The following is an 11,981-nucleotide window of genomic DNA, read 5'->3' as shown; positions in this document are numbered from 1 at the left end:
CGAATACAAATCTCTTTGTTATTCTGCTTATCTTGTTGGCATGTTCGTCTACCGGAAGCTTAAAGAACGGATTTGCTGGTGGGTAAAAATTTGCTGCCGCAAACTCGGGACCAGCCACTGATTCACCTTCTCCACGAGCCATAGCAGCCCAGGACCGAATGAAAGTCGAGATGGAGGCTGCATCCGCGATTTTGTGGCTGATGCAAATTCCTATGGCCATGCCACCACATGAAAAATAAGTCGCCTTCACAAGCAGCAAAGGCCATGTACTTGCAGCCTCATAAGGGTTATCGATGACGTCAACAGGAAGTAACTGTTGGATTGCTTTAAAATCCGGACATCTCAGGACATCAGAGAGAGGACAGCTATTGACACGAGCGTCGACGAAAATAGCGCCTTCATCGTTACAATCGATGGTGACGCCGTTGATTCTGCCGGCAAGAGGGTAGAATTTGGTCAAGGTTTCGGACAGAGAAGTCTTGAGTTTGTTGGAACTGTGTTCTGGAGAAATCAATTCATCTTTGGTGTAGAAGAGAAAGGCCGCTGNGAAGTATTTGTGTTTGACGATGCAGCTGCAACGAAGGCTTTCCAGAGAAGCGCAGTGACGCTCTCCACCCGAGTAGGTCGGGCTACGACGTCTGCACTAGCAGCTTTGGTCCTAAGTTCTTCCAACTTGGATGCACCGAATACAAATCTCTTTGTTATTCTGCTTATCTTGTTGGCATGTTCGTCTACCGGAAGCTTAAAGAACGGATTTGCTGGTGGGTAAAAATTTGCTGCCGCAAACTCGGGACCAGCCACTGATTCACCTTCTCCACGAGCCATAGCAGCCCAGGACCGAATGAAAGTCGAGATGGAGGCTGCATCCGCGATTTTGTGGCTGATGCAAATTCCTATGGCCATGCCACCACATGAAAAATAAGTCGCCTTCACAAGCAGCAAAGGCCATGTACTTGCAGCCTCATAAGGGTTATCGATGACGTCAACAGGAAGTAACTGTTGGATTGCTTTAAAATCCGGACATCTCAGGACATCAGAGAGAGGACAGCTATTGACACGAGCGTCGACGAAAATAGCGCCTTCATCGTTACAATCGATGGTGACGCCGTTGATTCTGCCGGCAAGAGGGTAGAATTTGGTCAAGGTTTCGGACAGAGAAGTCTTGAGTTTGTTGGAACTGTGTTCTGGAGAAATCAATTCATCTTTGGTGTAGAAGAGAAAGGCCGCTGTGTAAACTGGAGGGAGGATGTGATCATAAATAGAGAGTTGGAGGGTTCGGAGATCATTTGGAGTTGTGGAAGATGGCTTTATGATTTCTTTAGAGATTGTTTCAACCTTCATCATCTCCATATCGATTCTTCTTTCTTTTGTTTGTTTACAATATATATGGTTCTCTGCCTCTCTTAACACTTATTAGAGATGTACTCCTTTTATAGAGGTGGTTTACTAATAGGTAAAATTATTTAAGCATCACTGACTTTTCGAAAAGACTCTTTAACTTTTTTTCTTTTTCTTTAGGGATTTCTTTATTAGGACTAAAAAATATGGTATGAACTCTTTTGAGATTGTTTTGTCTTAATTTTTCTTATATTATTTAAGCAAAATAATAATTAAATTATCATGTATTTAAAATATCTGTATTTGAAGTAAAGTCCATATTTAATTAAAAATCCAACTTTATTTGATTTGGTGAACCATTTCTTCTCAGTTTAATCACCAAGATATCATATACATTACTCAAATTTGGAAACAAAGAAAAAATAATTAATTTTCATAATTACTATTTATTTTTATTAGATTACATGGTATGAAAAGTAAAAGAAATTTGCTAAATGACAGAAAAAAGTGGAGTATTAAAACATGAGGCCATTTGTTAAATTCATTATTCTAGTTATTCTAACAGACAAAACAAAATTGAGTTCGTTTCATTAATGGCTATTAATTGTGAGTAGATACACTATATAAAATATAAGCATATATTAATTCTAGTTAACTATGTCCACTTTTATTTAATTTAATGAATTATTATTTTAAATTTAATCAAAAATAAATAGTTTGCAGAACTCTAGTTTTACAACAGAGGAAACAAATCGATTTCTTTTCATAAATGAATATTTACTGTTATCAGATTACATTGTATTAAATATATTTTTTGTAATATGGGAAAATCTACTTAAATTAAAAGAACAGATAAAGTGGACATGACAGAGCAAAAAGTGGACTCTTGGTCAGAGCAAGTCGCTTAATCAATTACCAGCCATAAATTGGGCATATGGCAACGTAGAGGTTTAGTCTAGTTTACATTTATGAATGATACGTTTGCCATGTAAAAATTTTCCTTATCTAACTTAATATTAAAGGCGTACGAAGAGTGTGTAGGGGAAGACACCCAAAGTGAAGATCAAGAAAAACTTATGTTTTCGAATTCTAGAATTCTAGTAACAACCGTGGAGATTACGACAGTTTCCGAGGAAGAATTAGAGGAAGTTATAACAGAGAAGGTTTTAACCGATGAGGCTATGGACGCAGTAATTTTGAAGATTTCAACCGATGAGGCTATGGATGCAGTGTTTTTGGTAGAAGCAGAGGAAGCTATGCCGACGGTTCCAGTAAAGGTAGAAGTCGAGGGTGTTTTAATGGCCAGAACCGTGGAGAAGAAGCTAATGATCAACACCAAAATCAAAAGCAGAAAAAGGATATGTTCAAGATCATATGTTGGCGCTGTGATAAACCAGGTCACTATGCATCAATGTGTCCAGACAAACCAATACAACACCAAGAAACGAACTTAAACGAGACTCACAAAGCCGATGCTCTTTATGTTCATGAAGTGGTGTTCTTGAATGAAGAAAGAAGTATGATACTACCAATAAGAGTAGTTGGTATTTAGACAATGGTGCAAGTAATCATATGACAGACAACAAAGAGTTCTTCACAAGCTTGGATGAGACCATCATGAGGAAGGTGAAGTTTGGTGATGGTTCGAATGTTAACATTGTTGGGAAGGCTTCTATAACTTTTATAGGAAAAACGGGTGAAAAGAGATCACTCGAGGAGATTTACTACATTTTCGATCTTAAGTATAATATCATAAGTCTTGGACAAGCGACCGAATATGGATGTGAATTTAACATGAAGGGTGACAGTTTGACGCTAAAAGATCCAGCCGGAAGATTACTTGTACATGTCACAAGATCAATGAATCGACTTTACAAGACTCCAACGGAAGGTTATTACCCGAAGTGTCTACTTTTACAAGATGATGACACCACATCAACATGGCATGCACGTTTGGGGAATGTTAGTGTTGGCGTCATGAACAAGATGGTGAAGCAAGGAATGGTCGTCAGAATGCTGCAGGCACTACATGAGAAGAATGTGTGCAGCTCTTGCTTGGTTGGAAAGCAAATTAGACATTCTTTTCCGATCAAAGCAACTTACCATGCAGCTCAAGCTTTAGACCAATTTCTCCATCTACACCAGCAAACAATCGATATGTGTTTGTCTTAATTGACGATTACTCAAGCTAAATGTGGACGATGTTATTAAAAGTGGAGAGAAGTCGTACGTCATTCAACGTATCTTATTAATTAAGTTCCCACAAAAACTTGGCAAGTTCAGACCCGTATGAATGTTTTACGTCCAAGAAACCAAATATCGAACATTTGAGAGTGTTTGCATGTGTGGCATACACAAAGATCACGAGACCTCATCTAAACAAGTTGGATGATAGGTCAAGAATGGTGATCAATCTTGGAACATAACCGGGTTCAAAGGCTTACAAACTTTATGATCCAATCACTAAAGGAGTGTTTGTATGCAGAGACGTGATGTTCGATGAGAAGAAAGCTTGGGATTGGTTAATGACGACAAGACAAACTGAAGATGAACCGGGGAGGTTTAAATTATCTTATAGAGGTGGTATAGAAGATATAGCTGGATATGATGATGATCAAGATAATGATAACGAACAAGCTACCAATGATCATCAAGATTCAGATCAAGAGTCTATCCACCATGATGAAGACATAGAAGAAGAGAATGATGTTGAGGAAGCTGAAAATCAACCAATAGTGATAAGATATGGCCGTGTCTTCAACAAGCCAAGGTACCTCAATATTATGTTCTACTATATGAACTAGAGCGTAAAAAAGCTCTTACTCCCCATAGACGGAGAACCAGAGAGTGTTCTTGAAGCTATGACTTTCCGAGAGTGGGTCGAAGCAATGAGGGCTGAAATGGAGTCTATCGCAAAAAATAAAACTTAGGAGCCTGTTGACAAACCTAATGGGGTGAAGCCTATAGGACTAAAGTGGATCTACAAGGTTAAGAGACATTTTGATGGTTCGGTGAATAAGTATAAAGCCAAACTTGTAGCAAAAGGCTATGTGCAACAAAAGGGGATAGATTTCGCTGAAGTCTTTGTACTACTGTCTCGAATCGAAACTATAAGGTTACTCATAGCTATTGCGACAACAAGAGGCTGGGAAATACATCATTCAGACGTCAAGACCGCATTCTTGAATGGTGATTTAAATGAGTAGGTTTTTTTCACCCAACCTGAAGGTTTTGTTAAGAAGGGAGAAGATAATCGAGTATATAAGCTCTACAAAGCGTTGTATTGGCTACGTCAAGCCCCGAGGGCTTGGAATGTGAAACTCGATCATTTCTTAAAGGAGATGGGCTTGAAGAAGTGTAACAAGGAACCGTCAATGTACCTCAAGAGAGACAATGAGAGTTTCTTAATTGTGGCAATCCATGTCGATGACTTGTTCGTAACGGGAACTTCGCAAAAATTCATTGATCAATTCAAGAAGGATATGTCAAAGAAATTTAAGATGTCAGATCTTGGAAAATTAACTTACTATCTTGGTATATATGTAATTCAAGGAGCTGATGGAATTCAAATAAAACAAGAAGGCTATGCCACTACAAGAAAATACGCTCATTGCGACGGAAAACTGCGACGGATATAAGCTCTCGCAAATTTGCTATAGACTTTATTTAAAATGTAGATTTTAATAGGAATTCTAATTCCCAACTGTAAATTGAAATTAAAATTTCAGTTTAATTTCAATTTTAATTCAATTCCCAATTCAATTCTCAATTCTGGATTAATTTCAATTTAATCAAGAATAAGCAACTTGCAACGTATTTGCGATGGATTCAGTTACTCGCAAATTGTTTCAGATTTGCGAGTCAAAAGGTTTCACGCAAACTGCTAGTGATGTGCGAGGAGAGATATCCTCGCAAATTGCGAGGTGGTTTGCGAGGGAAAAATTTCTTCGCAAAATTTGCGAGGGATATGCGATGTTTGTAATTTGCAAGACGTGATTTGCGAGGAATCGTAGTATCTAGCAAATCTCTTGCAGTTGTTGATTTGCGAGGGAATTGCGATGAATTCTTTTATCGCAAATCGATTGTTTTTTTGTAGTGTGCTCAAGGAATACTTGAAGATACAAAGATGGAGTCGTGCAATTCGGCTCTTGTGGCAATGGAGCCAGATACAATGATCTCAAAGGCTGAGAAAGAACCTAATATCGATGCCACACGGTACAGAAGAACCATATTATGACACCCTGGTTTCAGAGACTTGCCAAGAGGTATACAAAAATTGATCTGGCCACCTATGTCATTAAAGTGCACTTATCTTTTCGGTCAAGGATCCTGAGAGAACTCCAGAGTTAAGCGTGCTTGAGCTGGAGTACTCTCAGGATGGGTGACCTTCCGGGAAGTGACTGTCGAAACTGTGCGAGTGAGGATAAAACACAGGAAAAGATCATGTGGTAACTTGTAGGGACGGTAACAAGTCTTTAAAGCCTTCCGGTTGTAGCAAACCGGCCGTCGGATATGGATTGGCTCATGGGCCTAGTTAGAGGATATGAGACCCATTAGGGAAAGTGGACCCATGGACTGCAATTGGACATGGGGCCCACTGAGAGGTGGCGGTCGGGGCGGTACACATAGGATGCTTAAGGTATCTCCTTCATACAAGACAAGACATGGCGTTTGTTGTAGGCGTTCTAAGTCGGTATACGCAAAGCCCGATATAGTCGCATGAACAAGCACTTAAACATATTATAAGGTATGTGAGAGGAACCATCAACTTAGGACTATTCTTTAAAAGAGACGGGTCAAGCAAACGTTGTGGGGTATAGTGATAGTAGTCACAATATTGATGTTGATGATGGAAGAAGCACATGAGGACATATGTTCTACTTTGGTTCATCACTTATTTCATGGACTTCCCAAAAGCTACATAACATCGCATTATCATTGTGTGAAGCAGAGTTCATGGCAGCAAGAAAAGCAGCAAAGCAAGTCATATGGCTTAAGGAGTTGTTAAAAGAATTATTAAGTCTAGATGAGAAGATTTTACTGAAGATTGACAACAAGTCGGTCATTTCACTCACCAAGAATCCAGTGTTTCAAGGGAGGAGTAAGCACATACTCTCCAAATACCATTGTATTCGTGAGTGTGTGGAGAATGAACAAATTAATGTAGAACATGTATCTGGAAAGAAGGAGAAGGCGGATATCCTCACTAAGCCAATAGCAAGAGTTAAGTTCAAAGAAATGAGAAGACTGATCGAAGTTCAAGCGATCGAGTTTCTTGGAGTTCAAGTTGGAATTACGGAGGAGAATATTGGGTAATTCCAAGACTTGAAGAGTAAGCTATTTTTTGAATAAGAAAACTTTAGAAATAGAGAAATAGTAATAACGATATAGAAATATGAATCACAAATAAGGAAGTTGTCCAAAAAATGGAATAAGGAGTAGTTTTGAAAACCCCATCCCCGGAACTGGAAAAGTTTGTGTATTTCTAATAGAATAAGGAGTAGTTTAATTTTATAAATACAAAGTTTAAGGAGAGATTTTCCACAAGACTTAGAAAAAAAGATTTAGTTTTGAGAGAGTTTCTAAATCGAAAAAGTTTTTTTTTATATCTTCTAAGTTCTAGCAAGATTTTACTTTAGACATAAACAAAACTTTAATGTATTGATTTTACTATTCTATCACCAAAATATATTTTTCTTTTTAGTTTTTTTACATGAACGATTTCAGAATAGATGACTTACCAAAAATGATTCTGCGTATTGTGTGATCAAGAGAAAACACTAAAAAAGAATCACATGGTTATAAAAGTCGGAAAAAAAAAATTGCGTTTGGAAATAGTCAGACAAAAATTGAGTACACATGACAAAAAAGGACATAAAAGCCCACAAATAATGTCGGTCGAGATATATTTTTCTACTTCTTTAGCTATTTCTCTCAAAGTATTTTTAGTATATACGTAAAAGAATACAAACTAGCTTGATCATTAAGTAGTCATCCAGAGGTTCCTCAATCCCCCCTTCACAACTTCCCAATCTTTTGGCGTCTAAAAATCCCACTTTTAATACAAATAATCAAATGAGCTGGAGCCTTGAATATAAACTAGAATCGCACCCGCGAGAGTGCAACACAACTAGCTAGGCACTAACTCTATTATAAAATCTCCATATATCTTTTGTTTTTTCAGGGTTGGAATTTTTTTCCCATGATAGATAGAAAATTACGCTCACAAGAACAAAACCTCGACTGACACGATAGCAAAAGCGGTTTTATCCTCCTAATCAACAATAAGCATTGCCTTCAGTTAAAGCTCCAATAGACAAAATCAAATAAGTTGCCAAGGTTAGATTTATAACAAATTAGAAAAAGAAAAAGCGGTACCTCCCAATCTTCAAATAGGATGTACATAATTTAAATATCACTAAAAAATACATGAAAATCTTTGTAAGATATAGTCATTTCACAGTTAAGTGTTTATGAGTTATGAATATTTATAATATATCGTGATTATTTTTGGGAAAATTATCAATAGGAGAAAGATTGTCATGCATTTTGTTTTATTATAGCAACACATTTTGCATGACGTTTTTAGTTATTTTATTGTATCTCTGTTTTTTTTTATTATTACATTGAAATTTGATTTGTCGCAAACACTCAGGTTCATAAATAAAATATACAAAATCACATTTGACATACAAGTTTTCTAATTTGTTCGAAGTCTGAAACTTGAGGGCATCTTATGATGGTTCTAAGAATGCCAAAGCATAATATATTTTCTTGTATTCTGAGTAGTTCTACTTAACCGGAGAAGTTATTCCGTTACTCTATATTACTGAAAGTTAACAAAGCAAGATGTGTTGTGGCAACGTTGGAGCTCTATTCTCTGGTGAGCCTGGGCATCCAATGCGGCAACGTTGTGTTCGTTTTCCGAATTAGGATTCCGGCAGCTACTTCTTCCACTCCATTCCTTAGTGATGTATCCCTATATAAAAGTAGTTTATTAATTCATATACATGATAGATAAATATTCCTATAGGCCACTTATTGATCAAGGATGTAGACTATAATATGTTAATGGTAATAAAAAAAAAAATGTTAATGTTAATTAGTAACGTTAGTTTTCCTATCCCTAAGAAACATTGAACACATCATAATTTCTACTATTAATATCTTCGTAGCTATGTTGAAATTGAACAATATTGTACCCAAAAGATGAAGGAGGAGGAGGAGATAGAGGTGGGGGCAGCGCGCGGGGTGGTGCACATAGCGGTGCGCCCAAGTCATGCCTAAGGTTTTGCGGCTCAAGGTCATCTCTTTGACTAGCCTGCCAAATTGAATTCGTTTTATAGTTACTATTTACCTTTCAGCGATTGATTAACATTCAAACATAAATACAATATGTGTAACTGATAAGATAAATTCTAAACAAAAACCTAGACTAGTCCCTCTTAAAAAGTTAAGTGAATTCTACATAAAAATAAAGATTCTAAAATCAGTTTCACCTTTTTTGTTAGTTGTTTCTTCAGTTCTTTTAGTTCCTTCTCCTATACGTACCATCAAAAGAAAAGTCGCACGTTTATTAGTTTAAACCATATTGGACTCAATTCATCTAGATCTAGAATATGTTTTATTTCGTTTATCTGAAACTGAAGATTACGTATATGTGGATATAGTTTTAAGTATTTTGTTCTAAAAATCCAATAGAGAAAAAAAACCACCAGCAGGTACTCATGAGTTTTGAAAGGTACAGCCATTACGATTAAGTGTCTCCAAGTTAGTATGCTACCTTTTTCTGAAGTTGTGCTATGGACTCTAACATGAGCTGGTTCTGTGCTCCCAAAGCAAAACAATAGCTACATGATTAGATGTAGTGTATCTATATATCTGTCTATATATACGCATACACACACTGCACATTAATAGACATAATATATACAAATGATCTATGCATGTATACAAGATATATTATATATATAGCTATTGGATAAATAAGAACCTTTCTAGAGCGAGTTTTCTTGAGGGCAGTATCAAGTTGCATCTCCAGACCCTGAAGCTCTCTGATACTTAGAGCATCCACCTCTTCTCCTTTTAAGTGCCTTATCTCACGAAATAAAGAAATTAAATAAGGGAAGATGCAATTTTGTTTTCTTGAATATATTGAGATTACATGTCTATGTAATTTATGTTTTGATGATCCTTTAGTAATAATTTTCGAACCTTACGCTTCTTTGCATGACATCAATCATCCTCAAGAGCCTTGAACATTCTGTTGAACATTCACCCTAAAGATACACAATAATTAGTTAAGTTTACCATAGACAATGATTCATATACTAATATGTCATATAAAAGATAGATTGATGAGCTTACGAACCTGTGAATCCAAATTTGGTGTAGGAATTTCTTGACCAGCGTATGAAGATCTCTCATATCGATCAAGAATTCTCTCCATGCTAAATAAAATCGTTATATTAACCGAGAATCAACACTTGATGGATAAACTATTATCATACAACATATTACTGAACAGTCATTTTTTACTTTAGTCGGCAAACACTCCTTTTTTTTGTCTAGAAACATTTCTAAATCATTTAGCAATAATCGAGAACTTTGATCCACATTTACAGACCAATTTATAAAATAATTTAAGGTATTGTTTAGACTATAGCAATCAGTAGATCAAGACTAATCATATTTATTGAAACATATTTGCAAGCAATATGGGTTTGCATATTTTCTTGTGAGGATCGAGGTTAGTCCTAGGTTCGACCAACAAAAAGACAAAACAATGCACAAAGCTCCATGACAACGGCTTGTCATGCTTCGAATTTCCAACAAGAGTTTAGCTGTATAGCTTAAATTTTTATTTTAACATAATCAAATCAGAGTTTCATGTTATTACAATCATGATCGAAACCTGACTCTTCCTATTTATAGTAGATTTGTTTTCCCTCTTTAGTATATTTGTTTATATTGAGATAATTCTTTAGGTGTGTGGTTCATTTGAACTAATGATACCGTTTATTAAAAGACTAACATGAGTCATCACAAATTAAGTCTTCAACTATTTTACTGTTCTGTTTTGGCATTTAACATTATAAATTATGTTATCTTATTACTAGATTATTTAAGATTTTCAGATTGATAATAGATTAATTTTAAAGAAAATCGAAATTGCTATTTTAGTTTAGATTGTGTTTATTTTATATTGAATCTGTCTGATAAATAATGTTTTATTATTACCAGAATATACTTAGTTAGTTAAAATCCCATCAAATTATTTTGTATTATAGAATACTTTTTGCCAACAATTCTTTTTGTATTTTTAAGTATATTGTAAATGGCAGAATTAATGCATAAGAAAAAATTTGCAGTTTATTTTGATTCAAGATCGATGCTTTTTTTTTTTTTTACTTAATTACTTGAATTTATAACTTTCTTTAATCTCTCAATATTAGTAACCAAAGTGAACTACCTTTGAGCATTAGATCTACTGCAAATCTAAAACATTTTGGTAGATTTCAAACTGAAATAGGAATGGAAAGAAAGATCTCTGATTTCATGATATGTTCTCGAGAATAAAATGTTATTAATACACACATTTAGCACATTCTTCCACCACATTTTCTATTGATATATGAACTGTAATATCTCAAAATTCTTTGCTTGATGAAGGTCACCACTATTAATTTACTTCTCTTTAAAAAAAATATATATATATATATTGGCTGATCATGATCATGTTTTATGATCATTTCTAACTTAGAGATGCAAGACCTAACATGTGTATCAAACTCTCACAGCCACATAAGCGGCAATTAATATATTTAATTAAACAATCTCAGCCAATTTCAAATCAATCTCCACTAGGTGAAACCTACTAGTTTCCCCAATCTGTCAAACATGAAATATAAGCTGCTATATATATAGATAAAAAATCGATCTTAAAATAAGATGGTAAATTAATTAGCTTAGGAAAAATTCAAACCTGGAACCAGCAGAGTACTCAAAGAGCTTGCCTTTCGGGGAGAAGACAATCAAAGCAACATCAGCATCACATAACACTGAGATCTCTTGAGCTTTCTTAACCAAACCTGTCCTTCGCTTCGAAAATGTCACTTGTCTCCTTATCTTGTTTTCGATCCGCCTTAGCTGAACCCTTCCCCTTCCCATGTCTACAATTTCTTCTCAGAATTCCAAAGAGAGAGCTAAACGACTACCTTGGAAATTTGACCACAGAAGAAGAAGAAGAAGAAGAAGAAGAAGAAGAAACCCTAGATTCTCTTAAAAAGAAGAAAAGTAGAGGAAGATGAGAAATTACGCAAAGATTTGATTTATGTTTCTATTTTTGTGAACCCATTCATATACATATATTTACACACACAAAAGGCATATATGGAGGAAAAAAGAGAAAGTATCAAATGATACAATTAGGGAAAGTGATATACTTTTCTTCTTTTTTTGACAAAAAATAAATAAATAAAATATAATAATAATAATAATAATAATAATAATAATAATAATAATAATAATAATAATAATAATAATAATAATAATAATAATAATTAACCCAATTGCTGAAGATCAATTATTTTTTATTAGTGAATGAAGATAATAATTAACCCAATTGCTGGTTTTAATTGTAT

At 35.2% G+C, this 11,981-nt stretch overlaps 3 protein-coding genes across 4 annotated transcripts in view; all 3 read right to left on the bottom strand.

Annotated features, from left to right (window-relative positions):
• The window catches only part of LOC104783720 (BAHD acyltransferase At5g47980-like), a 1,899-nt gene extending 1,679 nt beyond the window's left edge, over window positions 1-220 (bottom strand). The window contains exon 1 of the mRNA XM_019244089.1: window positions 53-220. Within this exon, the coding sequence (XP_019099634.1) occupies window positions 53-220 (168 nt within the window). The remainder of the gene's footprint in view (window positions 1-52) is intronic.
• LOC109132468 (BAHD acyltransferase At5g47980-like) lies at window positions 511-1,391 on the bottom strand. The gene has a single exon (XM_019244088.1). It carries the CDS (start codon window positions 1,348-1,350, stop codon window positions 511-513), a length of 840 nt encoding a protein of 279 aa, XP_019099633.1. The 5' UTR covers window positions 1,351-1,391.
• LOC104780200 (truncated transcription factor CAULIFLOWER A-like) lies at window positions 7,948-11,769 on the bottom strand. Of its 2 annotated transcripts, XM_010504697.2 has the most exons (8): window positions 11,324-11,768; window positions 9,710-9,788; window positions 9,553-9,617; window positions 9,332-9,431; window positions 9,122-9,163; window positions 8,838-8,879; window positions 8,541-8,659; window positions 7,950-8,317 (listed from the first exon to the last, which is right to left on the bottom strand). In XM_010504697.2, the coding sequence occupies exons 1-8, from the start codon at window positions 11,506-11,508 to the stop codon at window positions 8,212-8,214; spliced, it is 738 nt and encodes a 245-aa protein (XP_010502999.1). In that variant the 5' UTR covers window positions 11,509-11,768; the 3' UTR covers window positions 7,950-8,211. The 2 variants fall into 2 exon arrangements, with proteins under 2 accessions (XP_010503000.1, XP_010502999.1); XM_010504698.2 differs by lacking the exon at window positions 8,838-8,879 and having other exon boundaries at window positions 7,948-8,317; window positions 11,324-11,769.

The sequence above is a fragment of the Camelina sativa genome, chromosome 4, assembly GCF_000633955.1.
Source record: "Camelina sativa cultivar DH55 chromosome 4, Cs, whole genome shotgun sequence".
NCBI classification, from domain to species: Eukaryota; Viridiplantae; Streptophyta; class Magnoliopsida; order Brassicales; family Brassicaceae; genus Camelina; species Camelina sativa.
This window is presented reverse-complemented; position numbering and strand designations above follow the sequence as displayed.

What these genes read in the sequence shown, in the direction of transcription:
- LOC104780200 (XM_010504697.2), bottom strand. Translation starts at nt 11,508, where the DNA reads ATGGGAAGGGGAAGGGTTCAGCTAAGGCGGATCGAAAACAAGATAAGG. An exon ending in AGAAAACTCGCTCTAGAAAG is followed by an intron (nt 9,164 to 9,331) that starts GTTCTTATTTAT and finishes TTGGGAGCACAG; the next exon opens with AACCAGCTCATGTTAGAGTC. An exon ending in CCTCCTCCTTCATCTTTTGG is followed by an intron (nt 8,318 to 8,540) that starts GTACAATATTGT and finishes ACTTTTATATAG; the next exon opens with GGATACATCACTAAGGAATG.